Source organism: Oncorhynchus masou, unplaced genomic scaffold, assembly GCF_036934945.1.
Source record: "Oncorhynchus masou masou isolate Uvic2021 unplaced genomic scaffold, UVic_Omas_1.1 unplaced_scaffold_1571, whole genome shotgun sequence".
Classification (NCBI taxonomy): domain Eukaryota; kingdom Metazoa; phylum Chordata; class Actinopteri; order Salmoniformes; family Salmonidae; genus Oncorhynchus; species Oncorhynchus masou.
Genome location: NW_027005773.1, coordinates 79,900 through 91,303, shown reverse-complemented (window position 1 = coordinate 91,303; position 11,404 = coordinate 79,900). Strand labels below are relative to the sequence as shown.

Here is an 11,404-nt window from a genome sequence, read left to right as displayed (position 1 = left end):
CTTTGTTGACAAGGGAAGAGATGCAAAGCTAAGAGAAATGGAAAGCTTTCGGTACATATTGAACAAAATATACATTCATGTGATGATATGATTAATCAAATTGTATTAACAAATAGTTAGGGGGACGTAGATCTTTCTGACAGGAAAGACTATAGAGCCCAGAGATGTTCCCAGGCAGATCCCATGTTCAGGAAAAGCTCAGTCAAAGCTCCTGGATTTCAGATCACACAATACAGTTATTACATAATCCAAGATGAGAGCTGTTAATGCTCTACTCTCCATGGTCTCAGCGTACCTGAAACTCCTGATCCAGTTTCTTCTCGATCCAGTCGGTGACGTGGGCCAGCGTGACCTCCCTCTCACCCAGCTTGGGCCGGGCTTTCAGCTCCAAGTGGGGGGGACTCCTGAAGCCATACCTGGACGGGGAAGGTTCCCTATGTTACACCCATTGGCTTACTGTATCCTAATATCCTGGGGAAGGTTTCTCTTATACCCATTGAACTAGTAAGCTACTAGTCTAGTCTTCCTTTTTATAATGCTTTGACTCCTCTACTTCATATTACCAGCAGAGGACATGTGGGCTACTGTGTCAACAAACCAGGCTAAGCCCTTCTGTATCTCTATATCTGAATAACATGCATATTCACACTGGATATTCAATATTCAGACCTTACCCCTGGAGCGGAATGTACCAAATTCTGTCTGCGGGGGTAGGTGCTAAGTATACTGTATGAAGGTGATGGGGCGTTCTATATCCTAATGGTGGGGAGATGTAGTATGTAACTGTATGAAGGTATTGGGACGTACCATTATCCTGTCAGTGAGGGGAGGTGGGATGGATGGAACGTACCATATCCTGTCGGTGGGTGGGGGTGGTATGTTGACAGCCAGCATCCCGCGGCACTCCAGCACCTCCACGGTGAGAAGCAGTGGCGTGTTGGACACCTCCTCGATCTTCTTCTTGATAAACTCTGTCTCCGTGGCCTTCTGGAAGTACTTAGACTTGGCAATCTTGTCCACAAACCTCATGATCTTACTGGGCCGGTGGCCTCCGACGAAACTGTGAGGGAAGAGGAGGAGATGAAGTAATAGGAGGAAGAAGAAGGAGAGAGGACAAAGAGCAGAAAGAGGAGATGGAGAACGAGGAGAGGATGGGAAGTGAAGGAGGTGAAAGGGTGTCGGAAAAGGAAGAGGAGGGAGTGAGTCAGCATCATCAGATATTCATTAGTCTCTCCCTCCACCCACTATACAGGGCAGTGAGTGGGTACATTCTGTCACTCTGGGCCGAAAGCAGTTCCTGCCTGTATCTGTTTGTGGCACTTAGGACAATACCTTAAACCGGTGTCACGAATTACTAAGGTGGGTGGAATCAGGCGCAGAGAGCAGGTTTCAGTTATTAGACAGTTTATTCTCCAGCGCACAAAACAACGGTCAACCCAACACACAGGGTGAATAATCCAACGCAGGACCAAAATAGTCCGGAGAATAAAACTCATGAACACCACCAAATAACAGGAATACCAAAACAAGGTCGGGACAACCTAAATATAAGGACGCTAATTAAACTAAAATACACACAGGTGAAACTAATAAGACAAAACCAACAGACAAACGAAAAAGGGATTGGTAGTGGCTAGTAGGACGGTGACGACGACCACCGAGCACCGCCCGAACAGGCAGGGGAGTCTCTGTATCTTCTTCATTGTAATATTCTAACAGCTAAAATGAGCTGCAATTCACCAATTAGTGCTAGAAAGAGTCTCTGAAGTCTATAAAAACACACGAATGGAAACAGAGACAGACACGGCCTGATGCTAATGATGTTCTCACCCCTCCGCCCCCAGCATGTCCATGGGGATTTCTGGGGGATCCTCTTCGTCAGACGATCCAGCACTGGAGGACTCTTCATCACTGTCTGCCAGGCAGTAGGCCCGAGGTCTGGGCCTTTACACACACAAAACATGAGAACAAAGGGGATGAGTATTAGTCAGCTTTAAGAAATGGAAGTGGAAAACAGATGAAAATTAATATGAGCAATTGTCTGTTGTTATTGGGGAGCAGTGTTGGCAGCATTTGTGCCTAGGAAGCCCTCAGCAAATCCAGTCTGGACACAGCAGTTCGTTCCAACGGTCAAAGCTGACACTCCTTCAGTCATGAACGGGGAATAACATTTAACATTTCCCCTAGACTAAAGCCTAACGGACTCCCATGTGGTACAGCATGAGAAGTCATGTTTCTGCTCACAAGGCCATCCCCACTGTTTGCAGAGGGAGTTTCTTCCCTTTTCGTCAAACCAAGTACACTCCGAAGAGGATTCGCTGAGCAGCTCAAAGACTATAATCAAATCCCCTATTAAACATTCCCAGAACGATTGATCCCTCAGAGGCCTCGGCTGGGAAATAGCCTGGTCAGTGGTCACCAACCGGTTGATCACGATCGACTGGTCGATCTCCAAGGCATTCCAAGTAGATCACCAAACATTTCTGTAAAAAAAACAATAATAAAGCCTTGTGTTCCTTTTCTTTCGTTTCACTGTTGGTGGTAGGTGCACTTGATTCAGCATCATTAGTTGCACCAGGAAGGCAGTGTTCCCATTCTTTTACAATTTCATGCGTCTGAAGGTAGAACTCAGACAACACAGCAGGCCCAAAGAGCAAATCAAGTGCACCTATAGGCCTCCCACTGGCCAATCAGGTAGCTCAGATCACCGTGTGTGCAAAGTTTCCTCGAGCCATAAGGGTAAAAAGAAGCCTAGAATGCACAGTAAAGTTGATACTGTGAGATTTCAAAAAGTTTACGAATACAGCAAAGAGCTGCTGTTTTTGTGAGCAAGTTTATGTTTAAGTTGTCATTCAGCACAGTCAACACTTTAACCAATAAAATGTGCGTTCTCCCTACTTCCACTAAAACTAGCACTGCAGCTGCATTAAAGGAGTAGTCAATAGCAGAGTGCTCAGATAAGCTTGCATTGCTATTACCAGTGTGATCATATACCTAAATGTTTTAAATATAATTTCAAAATGGTCTGAAGAACAACATTGGCAGGGCAATTCAAGCATAACAATATGCAATGATAATGTGTTGGGCCTATAGCCTACTGCACAAACCTCATTGTTACAGAACTGTTTGTAATGGGCTTACGTTTCAGTCATGTTTAAAACAAATCTGAGCTGTAGATATCGGCTTGGATTTTGACTCAGAAAGTGATCTCGACTCAGAAAAGGTTGGTGACCACTGCCATAGAAGATGGCAAGACAGCACAAACAGATCTGGTACCAGACTCATTCCTTGCCGGGGCTTTTAAAGGATCGACTGGCTTGCAGGGAAGCTGATTCCATGAGACAAAAGAGGGTGAAATATGAAAAGAGGGATGATTTCAGTATACCAGGCAGAAAGAAATCTTTCCCAAACTCACCAGCAATAAGACACATCCACCGAGGTCAGAGGTAGAATCCAGAGAGAGGGAATAAAGGAATGAAAGAAGAAAGGAGAAAAAAATATGCAAATGTGACAGTTAACAATGCATCTCATTCAAACGCAGTGTTTTCAATCCTGTTCATGTGATGCAGGTTTTTGGTCCAGCCCAGCACTAACACACCTGTTCTTGAATCATGTGGGTTGATGTGGGCTGGAACAAAAGCCTGCAAATCCTATGAGCGTAGAACAACACTGAACAAACCCTATCAATTCAGCCATTAGCACATGCTCAAAGCCATGCTGTTGATCCTAGATTTACAGCAAAAAAATTGTTACTTCTCATTATCCCCTCCCAGCATCCACTAATTGACTAATAGCATTTTTGTTGGAAGTCAAACAAAACACGTTGACAGTTCCAGATGAAGTCAGGCAGTGAATGGAGCCAATAAGTATTTAGAAAAGTTGTTGCTAAGTCACTCTGTTCAGTATCATACATCCTGAATGCCACTAATTCCTCACATGCGATTGCCTACATAACCAAAGAGGTGCACAAACTTTAAAGTACTATATAAGTAAGTACTTGATTTTAAGATTTATAATATCTCCCTGAGTGCTCTTTTTTTAACCACATATGTAAATAGAACATTTTAAATACCACATATCTCTATGTCCTTACCCCTCGCTCCCCCAGCCCCATCTCCCTCCTTCCTACTCACCCCCCTCTCCCCTGCTCCTTCAGCCCCTCTGCCTCCTCCATACTCACCCCTCTTTCCCCTGCTCTCCCTCCTCCATACTCACCCCTCTTTCCCCTGCTCTCCCAGCCCCTCTCCCTCCTCCATACTCACCCCTCTTTCCCCTGCTCCCCCAGCCCCTCCTCCATACTCACCCCTCTTTCCCCTGCTCTCCCAGCCCCTCTCCCTCCTCCATACTCACCCCTCTTTCCCCTGCTCCCCCAGCCCCTCTCCCTCCTCCATACTCACCCCTCTTTCCCCTGCTCCCCTCCCCCTCCATACTCACCCCTCTCCCTGCTCTCCCAGCCCCTCCCCTCCTCCATACTCACCCCTCTTTCCCCTGCTCTCCCAGCCCCCCTCTCCCTCCTCCCATACTCACCCCTCTTTCCCCTGCTCCCCCAGCCCCTCTCCCTCCTCCATACTCACCCCTCTTTCCCCTGCTCCCCTGCCCCTCTCCCTCCTCCATACTCACCCCTCTTTCCCCTGCCTCCCCTCTCCCTCCTCCATACTCACCCCTCTTTCCCCTGCTCTCCCAGCCCCTCTCCCTCCTCCATACTCACCCCTAGCCCCTCTCCCTCCTCCATACCACCCCTCTTTCCCCTGCTCCCCCAGCCCCTCTCCCTCCTCCATACTCACCCCTCTTTCCCCTGCTCCCCTAGCCCCTCTCCCTCCTCCATACTCACCCCTCTTTCCCCTGCTCTCCCAGCCCCTCTCCCTCCTCCATACTCACCCCTCTTTCCCCTGCTCCCCCAGCCCCTCTCCCTCCTCCATACTCACCCCTCTTTCCCCTGCTCCCCCAGCCCCTCTCCCTCCTCCATACTCACCCCTCTTTCCCCTGCTCCCCTAGCCCCTCTCCCTCCTCCATACTCACCCCTCTTTCCCCTGCTCCCCCAGCCCCTCTCCTTCCTTCCCCAGACGGGCCAAGTTCATCTTGGTCTCCAGGGTCATGATGAAGGAGCCAGTGTAGGATACCTCCAGATCAAACCACAGACCTAGAAAGTGTAGGGAGTGAGAGAGAGAAAGAGAGAGAGAGAGAGAGAGAGAAAAGAGAGAAAGGGATAAAAGAGGGAAGGTAAATCATTACTAACATACCATCGTTGGCACATTGGACGGCAATAGTGGAATAATGAGGCAGAACTGTTTTCCCACTTCCCTGCAATGAAAACGTTCTCCACCGTTGAGGATGCAGCCAACAAACTACATAGCCATATCGGATTAGTTACTACAAAAGCACAAAAATGTATAGCTAATGCTGACGGCATATAAAAGCTCTTGGTCCTATGTGTAAGTGGATAAGTCACTCATCCACTGTGAGCCTGAGGCAAAGAGCAGTAAGAGCTCCCTTAGTTTTACCCCACCTGGACTACTGCCCAGTTATATGGTCAGGTAAAGCAGTTGGCCCAGAATAGAGCAGCACGGCTGGCCCTTAAATGTAGACGGAGGGACAATATCAATAACCTGTATGTCAGTCTCTCCTGGCTCAAAGTAGAGGAGAGATTGACTGCATCCCTACTTTTCTTTGACTGAGCTTTTCCTGAACATGGGATCTGCCTGGGAACATCTCTGGGCTCTATAGTCTTTCCTGTCAGAAAGATCTACGTCCCCCTAACTATTTGTTAATACAACTTTTCTTTGTGAGAGGTGTGTTGAATGCACCAAACTGTCTGTTCAAACGGCTAACACACAGCTCAGACACCCATACATACCCCACAAGGAATGCCACCAGGGGTCTCTTCACAGTCCCCAAGTACAGAACAGACTCTGGGAAATGCACAGTACTACATAGAGCCATGACAACACGGAACTCTTCCACATCAAGTAATCTGATTGAAAAAAAACCCCCAGATAAAACAACAACTCACAGCACAACGTGGACTGTGAAGAGACACTTACGCACACACACACACACACACACACAATATTGTGGTATAGTGTATTTTATATTATAAATGTTGTATAATAGAGTAATAATGTATGATGTATTGTGTTATTGATAGGCTGTTGTTGTGTTTTGCTGTGATGTAATTGTTTTAACACTGTTTAGACCCCAGGAAGAGTAGCTGCTAATCTCTCTCTTACTCTGGTAAAAATGTTGTAACGTATACGACGCTCCATCGCTCTGTTTGCGTGAAGTTTGTAGCGGCCTTAAGCAGCATCACATCTGCCTTTGGGGCACTCTGATCGCTAGCAGCCCCTGGTGGGAGCACACATGAACAACAACTTGAATACTATGTTCTTATGTTACCCACTGTTTGATGCAATTTCAAGATAATTCATTCAGCATTGTTTGCTTTGGCCCTGTATTAGTACTATTGTAAAACTCAGTTAAACATCGCATGTCTCTAAAGTACAAATGCTAAGGTTGTTTTTGGAGACTAACCAGAAGTTACCCGCCAAACTCCTAATTGCAGTGAAGCCACATGCTGTGTGTGACTGGTAGGGAGAGGAATGATTCTCTAGTAAACACACCAAAAGGTCAACCCTCGGGCAGCCTCACCTCTGATTGGCTCAGAAGCTGGCTAACTCACCAGGCTTCTTCCTGGTTTGGGGTGGGAAAGGTCAGAACCCAGCAGTGTTTTTTGGTGTATACGTGTGTGTGTGTGTGTGTGTGTGTGTGTGTGTGTGTGTGTGTGTGTGTGTGTGTGTGTGTGTGTGTGTGTGTGCGTGCGTGCGTGCGTGCGTGCGTGCGTGTGTGTGTGTGTGTGTGCGCACTAGTGAAATGAAGCTCTTCAGTCATATCACGTCTCTATACGGGGAGGAAATACTGGGGCGGCAGTGTAGCCTAGTGGTTAGAGCATTGGACTAGTAACTGAAAGGTTGCAAGTTCAAATCCCCGAGCTGACAAGGTACAAAATCTGTCGTTCTGCCCCTGAACAGGCAGTTAACCCACTGTTCCTAGGCCGTCATTGAAAATAAGAATTTGTTCTTAACTGACTTGCCTAGTAAAATAAAGGTAAAAAAATAATAATATATATCAACACGTTTTCTCTTCAACTCTCTGCAGACTCTCTCTCTCTCCAAACACTCTCTATCCCATACAATGAAAGTGGGGAGGGATTTCTGTGACTAAATCTCTGGAAACTCTTCGGATGATAATGGTTATAAAGCCCTTAACTTATATCAGCTTCATCATCCTCCTGGAATAGAGGAGCACAGAGCTGCTGAGCAGTAATCCCCATAGGGCTCATTATGTGCAAGCATTTAGCTGATAATGCCTGGGGGGAAAGCCCATGGGAACTGTGTTGTGTAGGACAGTGTGCAATAAATCACTCTCTGGACTGATGAGCTTATGGGAAAGGAGATACCTATTCAGTTGTACAACTGAATGCATTCAACCGAAATGTGTCCTCCGCATTTAACCCAACCCCTTTGAATCAGAGCGATGTGGGGGTCTACCTTAATCGACATCATCGGCGCCCAGGGAGCAGTTGTTGTTGGCGGTTAACTGCCTTGCTCAGGGGCATTCAAACCAGCAAACTTTCGTTTACTGGCCCAACGCTCTTAACCACTAGGCTACCGGATGCTTCTACTGTAGCAAGACAGCAGAGCAGTGTTTCCAAACTCAGTCATGGGGACCCGAAGGGGTGCATGTTTTGGTTTTTGCCCTAACACTACACAGCTGATTCAAATAATCAACTCATCATCAAGCTTTGATGATTTGAAATCAGCTGTGTAGTGCTAGGCACCCAGGTCCCCAGGAATGAGTTTGGGAAACACTGCAGTAGAGCCTTAGGAGTTTAACCCTTAACCTTGAATATGGAAAACTTCCCAAATCCTTTAAAGGCCTAATGCAGCCTTTTTTTAAATCTCAATATCAAATAATTTCTGGGTAACAATTAAGTACCTTACTGTGACTGTTTAGAATTAAAATGGTCCACAAAAAATAAATGCTTTTTGTCAAAAAAAGAAATCATTTTACTAGGACTGTCTGTGAGTGGTCTGAATGGGGAGGGAAAACTGAAAACTAGCTGGTATTCTCAGGGAGGTTTAGAACTCTTGGTTTTTGGTCTATTAAAACTTATACCGCCTGTTGATTTCACCAGGTAAGCCAAAACTCCATTAAAGTGTTAGTTTCATCAGCTGTTGTACAATATGACACAAAACCAAGGAAAACCAAGGAAACATTTTGACTGCACTGGGCCTTTATGGAGAAGTGGACCATTAAAGCGAGACAGTGAGACATTCAAGCTTAGCAATGAAAGGTTTTTCAGGTAAAACATGGAAAACAGACTTAACCACACACTCCCAACTGTATCCCCTACATCAGAATATAGTTAAATGACTGGATCAATATTGTCACGTTCGTCCTAACGAGGAGACCAAGGCGCAGCGTGATACGAATACATCACTTAAACTGACAAAATAACAACCCGACCATGACGCTATATAAATCGAGTGCTGACAGGAAACTACATATAGACACAACCCACCAAAATCCCCAAGGAATATGGCTACTTAAATACGGTCCCCAATCAGAGACAACGATAAACAGCTGCCTCTGATTGAGAACCAATCTAGGCAACCATAGACATATAAAACACCTAGACTAGACCCCTAGATATACAAAAACCCCTAGACATACAAAAACTAAACAAACCACCCGTGTCACACCCTGACCTAACCAAAATAATAAAGAAAACTAAGATAACTAAGGTCAAGGGGTGACAAATATGACCTCCCACTCTCCTCACGAGCCTCCCACTTCTCCCCCTCATCCCCTCCCAAAGTCAGACATATCAATGCAGGAATGAATGTGCCTCGGGCTGTATTCACATTCTCAGTTGGAGTGCTGATCTAGTCTGGCCTTTTAGATCCTAATCAATAACATAAACAGTGTTGTGAAAAAGTATCTGCCCCTTTCTAACTTTCTCTACTTTTGCATATTTTTCATACTGAATGTTATCAGATCTTCAACCAAACCTAATATTAGATAAAGGAAACCTGAGTGAACAAATAACACAACAATTACTGAATAGATTTATTTCATAAACAAAGTTATGCAACACCCAATGCCAAGACATAATGGGACACATCTCATCCAAAAAGTTGACTCAAGTTTGCCAAAAAGCACCTGGATGATCCTTTTTATTTATTTATTTAATTGTTTTAGTTTTAAGGACAGATGAGTCAAACGTATAACATGTTGGACGACATGGGTCCCATTATGCCTGGAGAAAACCAAACACTGCATTCCACAGTAAGAACCTCATGCCAACGGTTGAGCATAGTGGTGCTACTGGGATGGTACCATGAATTCTGCTCTGTATCAGGGAATTCTACAGGAGAAAGTCAGGCCATCCGTCTGTGAGCTGAAGAGCAGCTGGGTCATGCAGCAAGACAATGATCCAAAACACACCATCAAGTCTACATGAAAATGGCTAAAAAGCAACACATTTGAAGTTTTGGAACGGCCTAGTCAAAGTTCAGACCTAATCCCAATTGAGATGTGGCAGGACTTGAAACGAACAGTTCATGTTTGAAAACCCACAAATATCGCCAAGATAAACCAGTTCTGCATGGAAGAGTGAGGCAAATGTTTAATTCCTCTGGTTAATAGAGGCAGGGGTATGGGGAGACTGAAACAAAAGGCAGAAGGGGGGAAGAGAGGAGATAGGAGGGAGAGGAGAAAAGATAGAGAGGGAGAAGAGAAAGCAGGGAGAGAGAGAGAGAGAGAGTGTCCTACCTTGGTGGTCCACAGAGGGCTTGGAGGCATGGAGGATCTTGGGAATGGAGAAGCCCATGTCCAGCGCTGTCAGAGCCAGCTCATTCATAAAGTATGGCAGCTGTAAAACACAGGACATTTACACCTCAGGACAGTCTCCTTTCTTACACATGTGTTTCTCTGAGTTACATCTCATTTCCCTCTGGTGAGTTGAGAAGTAAGTGAGGGGAAGACGGGAGGAGAAGACAGATAAGAAGAATATACACGCTGACTGTATGTGGAGGCAGAGGAGACAGGATGCCAGTACTCACCCTGATCTTACTGAGCTTCATCTGGATCTTTTTGGAGACCATGTCAGCCCAGTACTTCTCCCCCAAGAAGTCCCAGAACACCCGGCCTATCAAGGCGTTCACCCACGCCTCTGGCACCGCCCCTCGCCCCGGCCGCTCGCACGGGCTGCTGGGTAACTGACAGGAACAACGTGGGAGTAACAGGTAGTTTGACAAAGGTAGTAAACATACATATTCTATATCCAACTGATTTTAGAGGTCAGGTCCAGGGTATATACAATTATATGTGAAACGAATTGAGAATACTTGCTCACTGCTTAAAGTTTGAATCTACACTGAACAAAAATATAAATGCAACATGTAAAGTGTTGGTCCTATGTTTCATGAGCTGAAATGTTCCATATGCACAGAAAGATTGTTTCTCTCAAATGTTGTGCACAAATTTGTTTACATCTTTGTTAGTGAGTATTTCTCCTTTGCCAAGATAAACAGCGTGATCATTACACAGGTGCACCTTGTAATGGGGACAATAAAAGGCAGCTCTAAAATGTGCAGTTTTGTCACACAACACAATGCCACAGATGTCTGAAGTTTTCAGGGAGCGTGCAATTGGCATGCTGACTGCAGGAATGTCCACCAGACCTGTTGCCAGAGAATTGAATGTTAATTTCTTTACCAACGTCGTTTTAGAGAATTTGGCAGTATGTCCAACCAGCCTCACAACCGCAGCTGATGAAACTGTGGGTTTGCACAACCAAAGAATTTCTGCACCAACTGTCAGAAAGCGTCTCAGGGAAGCTCATCTGCGTGATAGTCATCCTCACCAGGGTCTTGACCTGACTGCAGTCTGACTACATCACCGATTTCAGTGGGCAAATGCTCACCTTCGATGGTCACTGGCACGTTGGAGAAGTGTGCTCTTCATGGATATATCTTGGTATCAACTGTACCAGGCAGATGTCAGACAGTGTATGGCGTCATGTGGGCAAGCGGTAACCCGTGGTGGCGGTGGGGTTATGGTATGGGCAGGCATAAGCCACGGACAACAAACAATTTCATTTTATTGATGGCAATTTGAATGAACAGAGATAATGTGATGAAATCCTGAGGCCCATTGTCGTGCCATTTATCCGCCTCCATAACCTCATGTTTCAGCATGATAATGCACAGCCCCATGTCGCAAGGTTCTGTACACAATTCCTGGAAGCTGAAAATGTTCCAGTTCTTCCATGGTCTGCATACTCATGTCAACCATTGAGCATGTTTGGGATGCTCTGGATCGGTAGTGTGTTCCAGTTCCCGCC

The 11,404-nt window shown here is 45.7% G+C and overlaps 1 protein-coding gene across 1 annotated transcript in view; it reads right to left on the bottom strand.

Annotated features, from left to right (window-relative positions):
* The window catches only part of tex2 (testis expressed 2), a 57,816-nt gene that overhangs the window by 2,804 nt on the left and 43,608 nt on the right, over window positions 1-11,404 (bottom strand). Inside the window, exons 7-12 of the mRNA XM_064959404.1 lie at window positions 10,122-10,277; window positions 9,832-9,931; window positions 5,020-5,140; window positions 1,831-1,938; window positions 851-1,060; window positions 296-416 (exon numbers count right to left, since the gene is read on the bottom strand). Coding sequence (XP_064815476.1) covers window positions 296-416; window positions 851-1,060; window positions 1,831-1,938; window positions 5,020-5,140; window positions 9,832-9,931; window positions 10,122-10,277 — 816 coding nt within the window. The remainder of the gene's footprint in view (window positions 1-295; window positions 417-850; window positions 1,061-1,830; window positions 1,939-5,019; window positions 5,141-9,831; window positions 9,932-10,121; window positions 10,278-11,404) is intronic.